Source organism: Brachyhypopomus gauderio, chromosome 8, assembly GCF_052324685.1.
Source record: "Brachyhypopomus gauderio isolate BG-103 chromosome 8, BGAUD_0.2, whole genome shotgun sequence".
NCBI lineage: Eukaryota > Metazoa > Chordata > Actinopteri > Gymnotiformes > Hypopomidae > Brachyhypopomus > Brachyhypopomus gauderio.
The window spans coordinates 26306231-26326813 of NC_135218.1; the positions used below are offsets into that span (position 1 = coordinate 26306231).

Sequence of the window (20583 nt, forward strand, 5' to 3'; positions counted from 1 at the left end):
CCCCTCATCTCCACCACCATCTCCACCCTCACCCCCTCATCTCCACCACCATCTCCACCCTCACCCCCTCATCTCCACCACCATCTCCACCCTCATCCCCTCATCTCCACCCTCATCCCCTCATCTCCACCCTCATCCCCACCCTCACCCCCTCATCTCCACCACCATCTCCACCCTCACCCCCTCATCTCCACCACCATCTCCACCCTCACCCCCTCATCTCCACCACCATCTCCACCCTCATCCCCTCATCTCCACCCTCACCCCCTCATCTCCACCCTCATCCCCACCCTCACCCCCTCATCTCCACCACCATCTCCACCCTCACCTCCTCATCTCCACCACCATCTCCACCCTCACCCCCTCATCTCCAACCTCATCTCCACCCTCACCCCCTCATCTCCAACCTCATCTCCACCCTCACCCCCTCATCTCCACCTTCATCTCCACCCTCACCCCCCATCTCCACCCTCACCCCCTCATCTCCAACCTCATCTCCACCCTCACCCCCTCATCTCCACCACCATCTCCACCCTCATCCCCTCATCTCCACCCTCACCCCCCATCTCCACCCTCACCCCCTCATCTCCAACCTCATCTCCACCCTCACCCCCTCATCTCCACCTTCATCTCCACCCTCACCCCCCTCATCTCCAACCTCATCTCCACCCTCATCCCCTCATCTCCACCCTCATTTCCACCCTCACCCCCCCATCTCCACCCTCATCTCCACCCTCACACCCTCATCTCCACCCTCACACCCTCATCTCCACCCTCACCCCCCATCTCCACCCTCATTTCCACCCTCACCCCCTCATCTCCACCCTCATCTCCACCCAGGCTTCATACTGTTTTCCTACCAGCGACTTTGACCACAGGCTGACAGGACTGAGACCTACTGAGTTCTTTAATGAGACTCCATTCTCTTTTGCTTCTTTTCTGTTTCTGCGGAGTGGTGTGTGTGTGTGTGTGTGTGTGTGTGTGTGTGTGTGTGTGTGTGTGTGTGTGTGTGTGTGTGTGTGTGTGTGTGTGTGTGTGTGTGGTCACGTGTGTGTGTGTGTGTGTGTGTGTGTGTGTGGTCACGTGTGTGTGTGTGTGTGTGTGTGTGTGTGTGTGTGTGTGTGTGTGTGTGTGTGTGTGTCCCTTATATCTCAGGTCCTTCAGCAGTCTTATCTCGGTTATCTCAGTGATTATCAGTGAAGTCTATCACAACATGTCAAATGAATCATCTGTTCATAGGGCGACTACCTGGGTGTCCCACTGTTTAACTGTTCCACACCAACATGTTACTGTATCTCACTGAGCAGGAAGGGACACAGTCAGCTTTGTGGTTGAGTCACATTGTAGCAACACACACTGTGCGCAGACACAACCCCCCCCCCCAGTGCTGTAAAAGGAAGAGGAACACTGGTGGGGGGGAGGGGCTACACCAGCGACCTGCTACAGATGAGAGTGTTTTCACTGGCCCAGAGGTTCTGTTTTCCATGTGTTGAGAATAATATTGTGATGAGCTGCTTAACCAGCTCAGCACAAATGTTCACAAGGTGTATTCCCAGTTGAATATTCCCTTACACACACGTGCACATGACCACACACACACATTCACAAACACAACACACACACACACACATATGCCGCTGCGTGATTGGTTGTGAATGACACTTGCAAGCTGGGGGACAAAATGGCATTAGCAGGAATTTAAACTGATAGGTTTAAAAATAAACCATTGGTTATGTGTGTGTGTGTGTGTGTGTGTGTGTGTGGGTGTGTGGGTGTGTGGGTGTGTGGGTGTGTGGGTGTGTGGGTGTGTGTGGGTGTGTGGGTGTGTGTGGGTGTGTGTGGGTGTGTGTGTGGGTGTGTGTGTGTGTGTGTGTGTGTGTGTAAATGCAGACATGCTAATCAGTGTGGCCTGTGTGGGTGGTTGTGCATACACAAACATCCAGGTGTTGATTTGCCCACAGAAAAACATTCCTCACATTCTCATCCTGACTGAACAAGGCTCAAAATATAATTCCAAAATATAACTCACAGAACCAATTCTATATATATTTTGTTATGTAAACACGGGTGGAGTTGCACATTGATAACATAATAACACCAACGTGACACACACATTTTGACCCGGTAAGATTAATAACTCAAAACACTCAGGGTAGGGTCGGTATGCTCTGGCCGACATGGCGGCTTCCTCCCTAGCGGTGGTCCTGTGGGCTTGGAGTAGCCAGGCGCCCACAGCATCCGAGCTCGTTGAACACGTGTGGAGCACCTGCACGTCGTTCTCCACACTCGGAACCTCCCGGAGCTGCACAGCACTGGTCAGAGGAGAGAAGCAGCAACCAGCACAGAGCCACCATGTCCCTACGACTCAATATCAATCATTACAGGACACATTAAAATAATAATGATTAATAAGTCGTTTATGCAGCTCTTGAGAATAAAGGACGATAAAGAATTTCAGGAATAAACATTTGTCAAATCGTCAATTGTGTCTCAGTACTGCACTTCTATCAATTATAATAATAGAAGAATTTATATATAATTCATAACAGACACAGTAAATTGAGTGTCGGATTAAAGCATGTGGAATGCTCAACACCACCCCTAGTGGCCTTAGTGGATACAGGGGACACAACTTTATGGTTTATGAGCACTATAATCTCTTAATTAAACCCTAGACATGCTATTTAGTACTACTAACGAGAAAAGAATGAGAGTTGTACTGATCATCAGGTCCTTGGAGTGGGTGGGCCTTAACAAGACAAGTTGAAGTATTTTCCCAGAAACCACAGTGATCATCACCTTAATGGTCAATGCTGATTAAAAACATTGAAAAACAGTCCCTCATTGCTAATGGTGTCCAGAGTCCACACACACACATTTTTGTTTCTCACTAAACATGAAGTGAGAGACCCAAAGACGGGCTGGTCAGACTGACACACCCTCAGCTCCAGAAAGCCACTGTTAAATGAGAAAGAAGTGTTCAGGTGTGTGTGTGTGTGTGTGTGTGTGTGTGTGTGTGTGTGTGTGTGTGTGTGTCAGAAAGAGTATGCATGTGATTATCTTCCATTCAAGTCTCAGGTCATGTCAAAACGAGTTTATGGTGCCTTCCTGCAACTTGTACGTTTTTCATCTTTGCCACCAAACTTCTCAATTCTGTCATCAGTACCAGACTTCTGTACCAGACTTCAGTACCATTCACTGCGGTACTACTTTTAGGACTCTTAGCAGTTTCTTATAGCTGTTCAGGCTTGATTGTATAATCACAGTCATTAAATCCAGAAAAGACTTACAGGGTTTTGACCTTCACTTAACATTTTTCTCTTTCAAACAACTTTTGAAATGTGCTTGTGTTCAAATTCAAATATTTGTCCAAAACATTCCAACAAAAGCTGTTTGTTGCGGGCGCAGTGCCAGGCTGAGGACATGTCACAGCCGCTTCCTATCTTTAAAAACTTCGCTAAATCACTTCTGTGTGCTGACTGACTCGGACAGACGCCAAGAAAGGAAAAGAAGATGACTGAGTGGGCAAGAGAGCGGTGCTTGTAGCAAACCTCACGCTCAATGTGAAATAGAAGCACGTAGTGCCTCCTGTTGGTCAGATGGTGCTGTTACAACTTGAAGCTGTTTTTGTTTTGTTTATATATTTTCATTTTGCTTTCCTGTTAAAAAGTGTATTTGCCTGTTGCCTCTGGGCACGTTTGATTTATACATGCAAACGTACGTGCCCACATCCGTGTTTATCTGTGCGTGTGTGCGTGTTGCTGGGACCACAGTACACATTTGGCGCATGTATGTTTGTGTTTCTGAATGCGAATGTGTTTGTCTGTGTTGTACGTGCATGTACATTTAGTCTTTAGATCCAGTGTGGGGTATTCCTCCGCCATACTGTGCAAGGTTTGACCCTGTTCTCCAGTCTGCACTGTAGTTGAGGTATCTACAGCGTCACCAATCTTGACTGGTCCTCCACTGTACTGTGGTTCAGTCTTCTGCAGCCCACAGCCATGACAGTGGTCAGCAGAGCACCACGGTTTTGCATTCACCTTTTCAGTTGAAGTTTTAAATATTCAAATTCTAACCTTTTGTGTGGGTTTGGGAAAGAAGACAAAGCATTTATTAACCTTAACAGTTTCTAAATAAGGCTCATTCAGTTTGCTGAATTCACTTCAAAGCACTGCTAGCATTGCCCATAATAAACTTTCTTCTAAAATATACCCACATTTTATACTTGTCTTTCTCTTAGCCAATAATATGTGTATATCTGGAGCACAAGACACGAATACTGTCAATGAAAGTTATAAACAGTTATGACAATAAATGATGTGAGACAGTATTACCAATGAGAATGTAGAACATATTCTACAGTGAGTTTAATATGACGGAAGACACCAGCATTTCCCGTGTTTCCAAAAGACCGAACCATGATGCCTTCTGAAAACCGTCCAAAGTGTCTGCGTGTGAAATCGCCGTCAGTCACTAGGGGCAGGATTCCGCTGCCATTGGCCTGCAGCACAGACACAGAGGGGGCGTTTGTCTGCGTTAGAATTCAAGCAGTGTTCACTCCAACACGTTTACCTTTATGATGCTTATGTCAGGTTTGTACAAGCATTTCAGAGCCTTCGAGTCACATTTGCATTGGTACTACTGAACAATGAAAGATTTTCTTCATAAAACCACTCTTTACTTTTTACACTAAGTAACACAGTCTAGAACCTGAGCCTAGGCTGGTTCTGGGTCCTCAAGGCTTGGAACAATCTGGCCTGGTACTAGACTATAGTCACCAGTTCTGCTTCACTGAAAATCAATTTTAGATTAATCCATGTGTAAAAGACTTAAACCCTTATTATTTTAGTTTTAGTGTAAAACCTGGTGTTCTAATAAAAGTTCCACTCAGTACGTATGTGTTAACGTATGGGCTGACCTTTGTCCTGACCTTTGCCCTGACGCTCTGCAGTGGGCGAGGCTAGGAACCTGATCCCAATGGACCCCAATGGCCTGTCTGACCCATACGTGAAGCTGAAGCTCGTCCCAGACCCTAAAAATGAGACAAAGAAGAAGACCAGAACCATCCGCTCCTCCCTCAATCCTACCTGGAACGAGTCCTTCAAATTGTAAGTGACGTGATAAAGCTGCTCCCCCTCAAACACTGGCCCAACACCACCCTCTCAAACACTGGTCCAACACCACCCTCTCAAACACTGGTCCAACACCACCCTCTCAAACACTGGTCCAACACCACCCTCTCAAACACTGGCCCAACACCATCCCCTCAAACACTGGTCCAACACCATCCCCTCAAACACTGGTCCAACACCACCCTCTCAAACACTAGTCCAACACCACCCCCTCAAACACTAGTCCAACACCATCCCCTCAAACACTGGCCCAACACCATCCCCTCAAACACTGGCCCAACACCATCCCCTCAAACACTGGCCCAACACCATCCCCTCAAACACTGGCCCAACACCATCCCCTCAAACACTGGCCCAACACCATCCCCCTCAAACACTGGCCCAACACCATCCCCCTAAAAACACTGGCCCAACACCATCCCCCTAAAAACACTGGCCCAACACCATCCCCTCAAACACTGGCCCAACACCATCCCCTCAAACACTGGTCCAACACCATCCCCTCAAACACTGGTCCAACACCACCCTCTCAAACACTAGTCCAACACCATCCCCTCAAACACTGGCCCAACACCATCCCCTCAAACACTGGCCCAACACCATCCCCTCAAACACTGGCCCAACACCATCCCCTCAAACACTGTCCCAACACCATCCCCTCAAACACTGTCCCAACACCATCCCCTCAAACACTGGCCCAACACCATCCCCTCAAACACTGGCCCAACACCATCCCCTCAAACACTGGCCCAACACCATCCCCTCAAACACCATCCTCTCAAACACTAGTCCAACACCATCTGCTCCAACACCATCCTCTCAAACACTAGTCCAACACCATCTGCTCCAACACCATCCTCTCAAACACTAGTTCAACACCATCTGCTCCAACACCACCCTCTCAAACACTAGTCCAACACCATCCCCTCAAACACTGGCCCAACACCATCCCCTCAAACACTGGCCCAACACCATCCCCTCAAACACTGGTCCAACACCATCCCCTCAAACACTGGTCCAACACCATCCCCTCAAACACTGGTCCAACACCATCCTCTCAAACACTAGTCCAACACCATCTGCTCCAACACCATCCTCTCAAACACTAGTCCAACATCATCCTCTGAAACACTAGTCCAACACCATCTGCTCCAACACCATCCTGTTAAACACTAGTCCAACATCATCTGCTCTAACACCATCTTGTCAAACACTAGTCCAACATCATCTGCTCCAACACCATCTTCTGAAACACTAGTCCAACACCATCTGGTCCAACACCATCCTGTCAAACACTAGTCCAACATCATCTGCTCCAACACCATCTTCTCAAACACTGGTCCAACACCACCCTCTCAAACACTGGCCCAACACCATCCCCTCAAACACTGGCCCAACACCATCCTCTCAAACACTGGTCCAACACCATCTGCTCCAACACCATCCTGTCAAACACTAGTCCAACATCATCCTCTCAAACACTAGTCCAACACCATCTGCTCCAACCCCATCCTCTCAAACACTAGTCCAACACCATCTGCTCCAACACCATCCTCTCAAACACTAGTCCAACATCATCCTCTGAAACACTAGTCCTACACCATCTGCTCCAACACCATCCTGTCAAACACTAGTCCAACATCATCTGCTCCAACACCATCTTCTGAAACACTAGTCCAACACCATCTGGTCCAACAACCTCCTGTCAAACACTGGTCCAACACCATCCCCTCAAACACTAGTCCAACACCATCTGCTCCAACACCATCCTGTTAAACACTAGTCCAACATCATCTGCTCTAACACCATCTTGTCAAACACTAGTCCAACATCATCTGCTCCAACACCATCTTCTGAAACACTAGTCCAACACCATCTGGTCCAACACCATCCTGTCAAACACTAGTCCAACATCATCTGCTCCAACACCATCTTCTCAAACACTGGTCCAACACCACCCTCTCAAACACTAGTCCAACACCATCCCCTCAAACACTGGCCCAACACCATCCTCTCAAACACTGGTCCAACACCATCTGCTCCAACACCATCCTGTCAAACACTAGTCCAACATCATCATCTCAAACACTAGTCCAACACCATCTTCTCAAACACTGGTCCAACACCATCCTCTCAAACATTGGTTCAGCACTATCTGCTCCAACACCATGTGCTCCAACACTATCCACTCCAGCATCCTATCCAACACCACCCTGCTCCAACACCACCCTGGCCCACCCCCACCCTGCTCCAACACCACCCTAGCCCACCCCCACCCTACTCCAACACCACCCTTGCCCACTCCCAACACTTTCCAATGTGCCAGTGCAGTCCATTAAAACACAGTGCACATCACCACGTTCTGCTACAGCATGTTCCCCTCCAACACTGTCTGCTCCAAAGTGCTCCATTCCAACACCATCCCCTGCACCACCACTTGTTCCTGCACCATCCTCCCAAATGCCATCAGGTCACTGTTTACTCCAACACCGCCCACTTTCAACACCATCACTCCTGTCCACGGTGTAATACCACCTTCCAGGCCGCACCATTGACAAGTAAAACTATGTGATTATATTATATATAAATATAACTATATATTGCGGTTTTTCTGTATGTGTACATTTGTGTGTGTGTGTGTGTGTGTGTGTGTGTGTGTGTGTGTGCGCGCGCGCGCGCTTACAGCAAGCTGAGGGCCACAGATAAGGACCGGAGGCTCTCTGTGGAGGTCTGGGACTGGGACCGGACCACTAGGAACGACTTCATGGGAGCGATGTCTTTTGGCGTTTCAGAGCTAATGAAAGCTCCAGTGTGTGGATGGTGAGGACACGTGGTTTGTGAAGATGTGTGTGTGTGTGAGTAATTGTCTATATGTTTGTATTTGTGTGAATGTGAGCATGTTGTTTATGGCTTTAAAATGTTTATTTCCTCCATTTTTTTCTCTGACCTCTCGGTCAGTGATGACCCCTGGGTGTATTATGACCCCTGGGTGTATTAACCCTTTAGCATCTCATTAGCGCTCGTCTGACTCCGTCCCTCGTCACTGGTGTTCTGCCCTAATGCTGTCGGAACCGCCTACAGCACCGTCATGTGCCAGTAGCCCAATTCTGAAGAACACAATTGGATCTCTCTCACTATCTCTCTCTGTCTCTCACTATCTCTCTGTCTCACTGTCTCTCTCTGTCTCTCACTGTCTCTCACTATCTCTCTGTCTCTCCCTATCTCTCTCTGTCTCTCCCTATCTCTCTCTGTCTCACTATCTCTCTCTGTCTCACTGTCTCTCACTATCTCTCTGTCTCTCACTATCTCTCTCTGTCTCTCACTATCTCTCTCTGTCTCTCACTATCTCTCTCTGTCTCTCAGTCTCTCACTGTCTCTCACTATCTCTCTCTGTCTCTCACTATCTCTCTCTGTCTTTCACTGTCTCACTGTCTCTCACTATCACTGTCTCTGTGTCTCACTGTCTCTCTCTATATTGTATCTCTGATTGTCTGTCTCTCTATACTGTTTCTCTCCAACTCTGTCTCCCTCACTATGCTGTTTCTCTAACTGCCTCTGTCTCTCACTATACTGTATCTATAACTGTCTCTCACTATACTGTATCTCTGTCTCAGTCCCTCACTATTTCTCTTTCAGTCTCTGTCTGTCTCACTGTCTGTCTGTGCTCTGTTCTGTTTGTATTCATTCATTTCTTTGTTGTCCTTGTTTACTCTTATGTAACCATTGGTCTGCCTCTCTGTGTCTGTGATTTGTATTATACTGTTAATATTTTTTATTTATGAGCTCCATTTCATAAATAAATGCAGAATTTTGTTCATCCAAAGCCTAAAAATCTCGAAAGTCTTGCACCAAGGCCTGATTTTTGCACATAAAGATGGTGTGTGTGTGTGTGTGTGTGTGTGTGTGTGTGTGTGTGTGTGTGTGTGTGTTAGGTATAAGATGTTGAACCAGGAAGAGGGAGAGTACTATAACGTCCCCATCTCAGAAGAGGATGATGGGAACGTGGAGCTGAGACAGAAGTTTGAGGTGAGGAGCAGCTCATCTCGCGTTTTCCCCTCCTTCTTTCCACCTCCCTCTCTTTCCACCTCCCCCTCTTTCTCCCCTCGTTCGGAAGCTGTCTGCTCTGTCTCTGCGAAGCTCTCACTCTGCACTTGAACACAATCTCTCTTCACACGCACGCCGAGCGCGAGCAGCCGGCGTATTACCCAGATCTGTGTGAGGCAGCGTGAGAGCAGGACCAGAACGTCGCAGTTGGGCCCCGCAGTGCCGGGATTCCATAACGCTTTGGCGTTGGCGTTTCCTCACACTCGAGGATCGCTCCAGCACATTCCGTGACAACCCCACAACTGCACCGGACATTTATACAAGCCTCGAGATCTCTAGATATTTTCCCCAGAGACCCAGATCACAAAAGCGAGTGCTAATTAAAACTAACGATGAACACGACCACGAAGGATGCACATTTGTCCCTGCATGACGCACAGGAGGCTGATAAACATTTAAAATCATTTTAGATAAAAAGTTTCCACAGCATGCTGCTGTTTTATTTATTTAGTTCAGTAAATCATGGAACGTTTCTTAGCGTTGATATTTCTCCTTTTTTGAAGCGAAGACTCATTTTTGAAATAAATATTAAAACAGTGGGGTGTGAGGAGAGGGAAGTAAAGACCTCGGGCTGCAGAGCGTCGGGAGTGGAGCAGTCACAGGACTGGCGTGAATACGGTTGGAGTGGAGCAGTCCATTCACGTTCGGTGACGGGAGCCCGAGCAGGTGTGTGTGTGTCTGTAGGTCCTCATCTATTTAACATCTTCTAATCACAGACATTCTGACCTGGTATGCGTGTTCATATCAGGGTTTTGAAGGAAATCTGAAGACTACCACAATAAACCTGTTCGGTCTACTGCTTAGCGAGAAAAAAAGTGATTGTTTGTGAGGAGCGCTCACTGAGTCTGGAGGAGCGCTCACTGAGTCTGGAGGAGCGCTCACTGAGACGGAGGAGCGCTCACTGAGTCTGGAGGAGCGCTCATGGGCAGTCATGGAGCGCTCATGGGCAGTCATGGCCTGGCGGTTAGGGAACTGGTCTTGTGACCGGAGGGTCGTGGGTTCGATTCCCAGACAGGTCATGACTGAGGTGCCCTTGAGCAAGGCACCTAACCCCAACTGCTCCCCGGGCGCCGGGCTAGGGCTGCCCACCGCTCTGGGCACGTGTGATCCACAGCCCCCTAGTAATCACTAGTGTGTGTGTGTGTTCTGACTGCACAGATGGGTTAAAAGCGGAGGACAAATTTCGATTGGGGTGTAAAAATCACAATTGACAAAATATGGCACATTTCAAATTTCATTTCACTGAGTCTGGAGGAGCGCTCACTGAGTCTGGAGGAGCGCTCACTGAGTCTGGAGGAGCGCTCACTGAGACGGAGGAGCGCTCACTGAGACGGAGGAGCGCTCACTGAGTCTGGAGGAGCGCTCACTGAGTCTGGAGGAGCGCTCACTGAGACGGAGGAGCGCTCACTGAGACGGAGGAGCGCTCACTGAGACGGAGGAGCGCTCACTGAGACGGAGGAGCGCTCACTGAGTCTGGAGGAGCGCTCACTGAGTGTGGAGGAGCGCTCATTGAGACAGAGGAGGCTGTGGTTATACACCACAGTACAAAATAGGCTGTCTGCTAGCCACAGTACACCCCTAGGGTTAGGGTTAAGGTGTCCACCCCTAGGGTTAGGGGTAGGGTTAGGGTTAGGGTTAAGGTGTCCACCCCTAGGGTTAAGGTGTCCACCCCTGGCGTTATTGCCATGTCTCCTTCGGGATGGCACTAGCGGGACACCAGGACTTTGAGGTCTGCTGGGTCGCACCACCCAGAAGGTCCATGGGTTTGAAATATCACCAGTTTTATTTCCAAATATGCGACTGCACACGTGCACACACATACAAATGCACGCACACACACATACACGCACACGTCAGAGGTGCATAATGACTGTTAACAATCGTGTGTGTATGTATGTTAGCCATTCTGCCTGTTTCCATGGCAACATGGTGTCCTTGGTCCCCAGTTGAAGGCACAACTTCAGAATGAACCACCATGTCCCACAACTTGGAGTACACGCACGCACACACGCACGCACGCACACACACACACACATACACACACACATATGCACACACACACGCACACACATATGCACGCACGCACACACACACACACACACACACGTGCGCACACACACACACATACACGCACACACACACATGCGCACACACACATACACGCACACATATGCACACACACGCACGCACACACACGCACATATACACGCACACACACACACACACACGTGCACACACACACGCGCACACACACACAGACGCATGCACGCACACACACACACGCATGCACACACACACACGCACACATACACGCACACACGCACACACATACACGCACACACACACACATACACACACGCACACACATGCGCACACACACACATACACGCACACATATGCACACACACGCACGCACACACACACACACATATACACGCACACACACACACACGTGCACACATACACGCACACACACACACAGACGCACGCACGCATGCACGCATGCACGCACACACACACACACGCATGCACACACACACGCACACATACACGCACACACATACACGCACACACATACACGCACGCACACACACATACACACACGCACACATGCACACACATATGCACACACATATACGCGCACGCACACACACGCACATACACATACACGCACGCACACACACATGCACACACATATACGCGCACACACACACACGCACACACACACGCACGCACACACACACGCACACACACACACACATATACACGCACGCACACACATATGCACACACACATACACACACGGTTTGCTTTAAAAGCTCTGCCTGTCCAGAAAGCCACACACTTTACAGTCAAAGGATCTCTAAGAAAATGTTAATAACTACAATATAAGCACAGAGGAGAAAGTGCAGTTTGTTGTAGATCAGTATATTGAGTGTATTGAGGGTTTTTCACTGAAGTAGTTTATTGGTCATTTGTGTAAAGGGACAGACGCAAACACTTTGGAAGGCCAAAGTTGTCAGTTCTATGCAAAGTGCCCTGACAAAATGACGTTTTACCAATAGTGGCCACTAGATGCCAGTCTATCCATGTCTTGGTCCACTCTACTCAACAGTGATGCTGATTACAGAATAGATTAAATGTGTGAGGAATGCGTCGGACTGAGCAAACGAGGCCTGGAATAGACCAGCTGATGTCTCACTGAGATCTCAGCCACCATGACTTCCTTCTAAGAGCTTTTAGCTCAGCTCCCCTTTGAGTGTTTTCTTCGGTTTGTTGAGGTGTGGCTTTCATTTCCAAATAACACTACATGAAGGTGTTTCACGGGAGAGAAAAGACACTTCAGGTCTCCATCCCAAAGCACAAGGGCGTGTCCCCTAATCTGAATTACACAAGACATTTGTTGAAGTCGTGGGGGTGTGGTCTGTGTGGGGGCGTGGTCTGCGTGGAGGTGTGGTCATTTATTTGTTTATTACTTTTAACAACACTTTTCTCGTCACGGAGAAAATGAATCAAGGAGAGGAAGTAGAGTAGCGTTGAGTGAAAAGGTCTTTAAAAGGTAAGAGTCTTTAACTGAGATGTAACATGATCTGGAGAGAGTCTTCCACTTTCTCATTACTGCTGCTGTAAGAGGCCAGCCGCCCTCAGAGGATAACCTAACATGAGTTACTGCCAGGAGACCTGAGAGTGTTGACCCAGACTTAGACAGATGGCGGAGTTCAGAAAGGTGGAGTTCAGAAAGGTGGAGTTCAGAAAGGTGGAGTTCAGATAGGTGGAGTTCAGATAGGTGGAGTTCAGATAGGTGGAGTTCAGAAAGGTGGAGTTCAGAAAGGTGGAGTTCAGAAAGGTGGAGTTCAGAAAGGTGGAGTTCAGATAGGTGGAGTTCAGATAGGTGGAGTTCAGATAGGTGGAGTTCAGATAGGTGGAGTTCAGATAGGTGATGGTGCAGAGCTTTGAATGGGAGAAAGAGGGATTATTATTTAATACGGGGAGAGATAGCAGGGTTAGACAATACAAGAAGGTAACCAGGGTACCTGGAGAACAGGTGTAATGTGAACACCTCTCTCTCTGTGTATGTCACACTTCTGTGTGTGTGTCACACCTCTGAGTGAGAGTGTGTGTCTCGCACCTCTCTGTGTGAGTTTTGAATAAATTGAAGAGATATTTGAGATATTTGGCAGGAAGTCCTACAAAGATGGAGGTATAATAGTGAAAACAGGAAGTGATGAAAACATGGGCTTTCAGCACCATTAATAATGATCATATTCACATATATTGTGTGTTTATCCTGTGATTGCAGGATCAGACATTAGAAGACATTAAAAAGGTGCGTGTGTGTGTGTGTGTAAGGCAGAAGGAGGGGCTAAAGGCGGCCCTGTCTGGGGTGGCTTTGGCTTTGGCCTGGTCTGCATTCTGTGTCATCGCATTCATGGTACGGCCGCTTTACTAACTGCACTGGTAGTGCTGGTAAGAGTGGGAAGATGGAGCCTTTTGGTCATTCGTTTGGTCAGCCTACTCTTGTGTGTGTGTGGGGGGGGGGGGGGGGGGGGGGTGTGGAGGCGTAAGTACGCATGTGCATGTGTGTACGAGTGACTGAGTGAGAGTGTGAAACACGGCAATCTCAGATAACGTGAAGTGGAAGACGTCCCCAGAGCCACACGAGTTCTTGCTTCACTTTCTTGGTAGTTTTTGCACGAACCTGGTGTGAGATCGGCGTGAGATCAGCGTGAGGCCCTGCGAGATATCAGCCGTGGCCTGCTGGGGCAGTTGTGCATGGCATCAAGCGCGCCCACCTCTGCATCGCATGCAGGAAGCTTTCGAGACTTTTCAGGACAAGCTGGTGGGGAAGAACAGCCCTGCAGGCTTTGGCCCTCGAGGGCCCCCATGCTGTGTGCACTGATGGCGGCTCAACTGGTCCTGCTTGGCTCCTGCATACCTAACGTCCCCCACACATAGCTGCAGGGGTGGTGTGGGGGGATCGGCGTCTGCGTCTGCCAGCATCTGCGTCTGTCTTACCCCCTCCTCCCTCCTGCTCTGTGTGTGATGCGTCCTCTGGCCTGGGCATGGTTCTCGCAGCTGCTCTCTACACGGCCTTGATGTGTCCAGAAGGTTTAACCGTCTGCTGTTATCAGAGGGTTTGAGGGCTGTGGGTCTTTGGGATGTGTGATGCGTGTGTTCTGGTTGGTCTGTACACACACTCGTTTATTCAGACACAAGTTCTTGTTTGTTCCTTTTCTCTTGTTCTAAACCTCTCTCTCTCTCTCTCTGCCTCTTCTCCCGTATGCAGAAAGCCAAGCTGGGCCCTGGTAAGAAGGCCATGGACGACGGCCGGTCCACTTTACCCTCCAGCAGTCTGGACCGGGTCAAGCTTGCTGACTTTAACTTCCTGGCCGTGTTGGGCAAAGGGAGTTTTGGGAAGGTACGTGGCACCTGCTGAAGACACTAACACAGTTACAGCATACAAGCTGTTTGTTTTAGCCATCGGTGTTCAACATTAGTTGCAGATAGTATCACCTTTTTTTTTTATTGTGTTTTGCAGGTGATGCTAGCGGAGATGAAGGCCACCGAGGAGCTCTACGCCATAAAGATCCTGAAGAAGGACGTGGTGATCCAAGATGATGATGTGGAGTGCACCATGGTGGAGAAGAGGGTGCTGGCCCAGCAGGACAAGCCTCCGTTCCTCACCCAGCTCCACTCCTGCTTCCAGACAGTGGTAAGGCCAGGGTGCATCGTGGGTAAGGCCAGGGTGCATCGTGGGTAAGGCCTGCTGCGTGCCTCGGGAGTAGGACCTGCCAGACCATCGTGGGGAGGGCTTGTTTGGGTACGGTGGCCAAGAAAGCCAAACGTGCTGCAGATTAAAAACACTTTGCAGAAGTGGGGTCGGGTGACAGATGACACGGTGTCGGGCCGCCTGGACCCTTTAGCGTCCTGTGGAAACACCCCATTCAGCTGCACTGTGGCTGATGTCACAGTGTTTCTGAAGCCGGACACACGTTTGGAATTTCCGACTCATTTTTCAACAGGTTTGTAGAAACATAAAATGTGCAAAGGTTTTGATTGAAGCACATGAGTTTGTAGAACAATCATGAATTTGATGTGCGATTCTAAAAGTCGTAGTCGTGTAACAGATGCAGTAAAATAACTTAAAACCACAATTTCTTGGACACCGTACTTGGGCCATTATGGATAAATATTTAGAGAGGCCTCCTAGGATTAGGTTTAGGGGTTAGGTTTTTAGGGGTTAGGTTTAGGGGTTAGGTTTGGGGTGTAAGGTTAGGGTTTAGGGTTAGTCTGATATTTAATTTTATGTGATTTTAAGTGACTGCAATATAACTACTATTAGCTATTATTACTATCCTCATCTGAGAAGAGGGACGTGACATTAGGAATCACCTACATCCTGATGCACCAGAAACAGATGGAGGGACTGCGTTCTTTATAGAGATTCACTTTGTTGTTTCTAATTAAATTCATCATCTGAGACTGGTACCTGATACCCTGGTGTTTCAGGGTTCAAAGGGAAACTGGGGTTAGGTCCACAGCTGGTCTAATTATGTCTGCACTGCCAGATTTCTGAATTTTTAATCACTAAAGTCACAAAGAAATAGCACCACTCTGAGAGAGAGAGAGAGAGAGAGAGAGAGAGAGAGAGAGAGTGTGTGAGTGTGAGTGTGAGTGTGAGTGTGAGTGTGAGTGTGTGTGTGTGTGTGTGTGTGTGTCCACTAGAACCTCCTGATTCAGGGTAAATTAAACCTGTACCTGATGCCGGTTCCTAGAAGTCGAACTTCTCTCTCTCCACAGCTAAATGTGAAAAGCCCATTTCGTATCCAGGAAGTGGCAGTAATTGAAATAAGCTCTCAGAAGACACATTTTGATTTGTTTTCTTTCTACACTGCTGGAAACATATATATAAACAATAACAGCTGCACTGGAAATCTATTATAATCTTACTTCCATAATCACACCCAAAATCACAAATTGACTAATCTTGGTGGGTAAAGCATCATTAAATATGATTACCAGGTAGTGTTTGAATTGTGGAGTCAGCGTATGAAATCATCAAAAATAGCTCTGAATGACGACAAATGGAGCAGCCAAGATGATGTTATGCAAGATGTCATGAACATGGACAAAAACGTTCTCTCTCTCTCTATCTCTATCTCTCTCTCTATCTCTATCTCGCTATCGCTCTCTCTCTCTCTCTCTCTCTCTCTCTCTCTCTCTCTCTCTCTCTCTCTCTCTCTCTCTCTCTCTCTCTCTCTCTCTCTCTCTCTCTCTCTCTAGGATCGTCTCTACTTTGTAATGGAGTATGTGAACGGCGGTGACCTCATGTATCACATTCAGCAAGTGGGCAAATTTAAGGAACCCCAGGCTGTGTAAGTACACACATCGCTCTACGGTTAGGGTTAGGGGTTAGGGGTTAAGGTTAGGGTTTAGGGTTAGAGCAGCAGCCCAGTCAGCGCTCTGGAGTCCTAGTCCTCACTGGCAAGGTTCTGGTCCTGATTCGTTCACAGGCCACGCCTACCAAGTCTTTGAGGGGGAGGAGCTGACCTGTCACTTACACACATCACCCTCGCATAAAAACTTGTGATTAAGGTGTTTGCTTTATCTTCTCTCGGATATTCGGTTGTTTGATTTGTGGTTGATACGCAGAGCCATTTTGAAAATGAGATGCTGGCAGCAGTAGGGCTGCCTGCTCAATAAATAAATACATGCTAGCGTTAGGTTAGTGTTAGGTTAGCGTTAGCTTTAGGTAAGGGTTAGGTTAGCGTTAGCTTTAGGTAAGGGTTAGGTTAGCGTTAGCTTTAGGTAAGGGTTAGGTTAGCGTTAGCTTTAGGTAAGGGTTAGATAAGGGTTAGATTAGGTTAGGGATGGGTTAGGTTAGGGTTGGGTTAGGTTAGGTAAGGGTTAGGGTTAACCCTAAGTTATGGTAATAACATCGTATGTGTGGATGGTGAGGTGCGAGTGAGCAGATTAGTCAGTAAAGTAAAAGTGTGTGTGATGTGTGAGGGGAGTGTGTGAGATGTGTGAGGCGAGGTACTGTTTGGGTGAGTGTGTGGTTTCAGAGATGTGTGTGGGTAGAGTTAAGAGGTGTGAGTTCAGTGGTGTGTGTGAGGTACTGAGGGTGTGTCTGTGATTGCAGGTTCTATGCAGCAGAGATTGCTGTAGGCCTGTTCTTCCTGCACAGGAAAGGAGTCATATACAGGTGAAAACACACACACACACACACACACACACACATATACACACACACACTGGGATTTAGAACACTACATTTGCAAATAATGTAGTGGATGATATTGTACCACAATAACCAAACTGCTCAGCCAATGAGCAATGACAAAACACAACAGACAAAACATTTGATTTGTTGTGCCGCTGAGCTATAAAACATTCAGTTTATAAAGCGTTCTGTAATTAGTCCTGGGTGCTGAAGCAGGAGTTACCCCAGCCCACAGTGACCCAGGGTTCACCTGTGAAGATCTTCAACAGATACAATAACCGAACCACAGAAGAGATTACAGACACTCTGGCTCAGAAGACCGACTCAGATTTCAACCGTGCCTTAGTGCTCTCTGTGTGTTTGATTGAGCCCTAATGCCCTTGTCAGTAGCACTAATGCCCCCATGCGAGAGGTTTAACTCTAAAGCCCATCTTTAGTCCTAATGCCCCCATGGGAGACATTTACCCCTAATGCTCTTGTTATTAGCCTGTATTTAGTCTTAATGCCCCAATACAAAAAGCCCAAAGTGGTATTTGAGCCTCTGTGGATGTTTCTGATTCCTGACAGGCCTGAACAGGCCTACTTCAGAGACTAAGAGCGGTTATAGGTTGTAGGTACATATAAATACACATTTACAATGTACAGAACATCACATATTCAAAACAAGAAGAGCAGTCATATTTCCAAATTGTAAAAATTAAACTGCTCCCACTTTGTAGAACTGGTCATCCAACAGATGACACCACTGTGTCCCTATAACAGCCCTTTAAGTTTGACTCTTCACCTCAGTCCTGTTCTTAATCCTTAGGTCTTCACCTCAGTCCTGTCCTTAGTCCTTAGGTCTTCACCTCAGTCCTGTCCTTAATCCTCAGGTCTTCAAAGGCCTGTTTATTGCTGTGACAACTAGCGGAACAAAGTGAAAGATTTTATACTCTGTTTTAATCAGATATTTTCTCAGACGTTACGTTCACAGCATTTGTCCCGCTGACCTTGGTGAGTCCTTGGTGTTAGAACTACCTGCTCTACGTGATGAGCTCCTGGTGTTAGAACTACCTGCTCTACGTGATGAGCTGCTGGTGTTAGAACTACCTGCTCTACGTGATGAGCTGCTGGTGTTAGAACTACCTGCTCTACGTGATGAGCTGCTGGTGTTAGAACTACCTGCTCTACGTGATGAGCTGCTGGTGTTAGAACTACCTGCTCTACGTGATGAGCTGCTGGTGTTAAAACTACCCGCTCTACGTGATGAGCTGCTGGTGTTAGAACTACCCGCTCTACGTGATGAGCTGCTGGTGTTAGAACTACCCGCTCTACGTGATGAGCTGCTGGTGTTAGAACTACCCGCTCTACGTGATGAGCTGCTGGTGTTAGAACTACCTGCTCTACGTGATGAGCTGCTGGTGTTAGAACTACCTGCTCTACGTGATGAGCTGCTGGTGTTAGAACTACCTGCTCTACGTGATGAGCTGCTGGTGTTAGAACTACCTGCTCTAAGTGATGAACTCCTGGTGTTAGAACTACCTGCTCTACGTGATGAGCTGCTGGTGTTAGAACTACCTGCTCTACGTGATGAGCTGCTGGTGTTAGAACTACCTGCTCTACGTGATGAGCTGCTGGTGTTAGAACTACCTGCTCTACGTGATGAGCTGCTGGTGTTAGAACTACCTGCTCTACGTGATGAGCTGCTGGTGTTAGAACTACCTGCTCTACGTGATGAGCCCCCATGTCAGCAGCATGTGGAATGAGAAGGTTCTTCTGCTTCCCAGAGACCTGAAGCTGGACAACGTGATGCTGGATGCTGAGGGTCACATTAAGATCGCCGACTTTGGCATGTGCAAGGAGAACATGTATGAGGGGGTGTCCACGCGCACCTTCTGTGGGACGCCCGACTACATCGCCCCGGAGGTGAGTGCCCACACCCACCTACGCCTCCAGTCGTCTGGGCATGTTTGCGGTGCCACCTGGGGTCCCCTGGGTGGTCCAGAGCACAGCAGGATCCAGGAAACGGTTTTGTTGTTAGCTGTTGTTTGTTGTTGTTTTCCTGGTTTTGTTGTTAGCTGAGGTGCATGAATGAAATTGTGTGATGTGGGGTCCTTCTTTTTTCATACACACACACACACACACACACACACACACACACACACACACACACACACACACACACACACACACACACACAACACCCTATTCAGATCTGCCTTGTTTATCTTGTTTGTCTTGTCAGATCTGTCGGTCTTGTTCATGTTTCTTCCATTTCAGTCAGTTTACTTCAGTTTAAATGACTTTACTGGGGTGATAACGTGCCAAAAGAGCTTTAGCAGATAAGGCAATAAACAAATCCAACATAATGTGAGATTACAGTGACACTAAGGGTGACAGGGACTGGCTAAGACAGGGACGCCTGTAAACTATGTGGTTGAAAATATGTGTGAAGCGAGTGAGAGTAGAAGAGGAGAGGAGGAACGCATTTTGCTCCAGAAAAATACAGTTCAACAATAGGGAAGCATTAAAGCGCCATCTTGTGGCTCGTTTGTGTACAACATCTGGAAATAGAAGCAACAACAGGAGCAGAATTGAAGTGCAAGATTGGCAGAATATCTGCTTAGGCTGATTTCACAAGGGACGGAGGTCCAGGAGAAGGATGTGTGTGTATTAGTGGAACATGATCCCTCCTGTGTGTCGTATGGAGATCTCCACATCTGCTATGCTGCTCATTGTTGAGTTTCCATCACTGAGTACAAAGGAACAGAAAAAAGACCCGTTCACATTGTTGCTTCTTTGAAATGCAGATCACAGTAGATGATGTAGCTCCACCACTGAGCCATGGGGCACATCTCTGCTCATACACACGGGTGCAGTCATCCCATTACACCATTAGAAAATACGATCTGATTATTATTCTGATTTGTTGCAAAGCAGTGTACTGTTGGGGTTGAGGTTAAAAAACACTTTATGGACTTTATGGATTTATGGAGTTTAGAATCGAACATATCTAATGCAGTGTAGACATTACCAGAGCTGGGCCTGGTTGAACACAGATACCAGAATCAACTGCAGTAAGGTTGAGGAATATCAAGCATTTCTTGTCTTCGTAAACCACACAGACTCATTTCAGCTCAGCTG

At 47.8% G+C, this 20583-nt stretch overlaps 1 protein-coding gene across 3 annotated transcripts in view; it reads left to right on the plus strand.

The window, feature by feature from the left end:
- The window catches only part of prkcaa (protein kinase C, alpha, a), a 133248-nt gene that overhangs the window by 74969 nt on the left and 37696 nt on the right, over positions 1-20583 (plus strand). For 2 of the 3 annotated variants that reach the window (XR_013132953.1, XM_077015893.1), the window contains exons 6-14: positions 4952-5108; positions 7818-7952; positions 9065-9158; positions 13537-13563; positions 14524-14655; positions 14776-14949; positions 16521-16612; positions 17380-17442; positions 19227-19365. Coding sequence is in view for 2 of the 3 variants with exons in the window: in XM_077015893.1 (XP_076872008.1) it covers positions 4952-5108; positions 7818-7952; positions 9065-9158; positions 13537-13563; positions 14524-14655; positions 14776-14949; positions 16521-16612; positions 17380-17442; positions 19227-19365 (1013 nt within the window). In the remaining variant the exon portion in view is untranslated. The remainder of the gene's footprint in view (positions 1-4951; positions 5109-7817; positions 7953-9064; positions 9159-13536; positions 13564-14523; positions 14656-14775; positions 14950-16520; positions 16613-17379; positions 17443-19226; positions 19366-20583) is intronic. The other variant, XM_077015894.1, reaches the window with a different exon arrangement.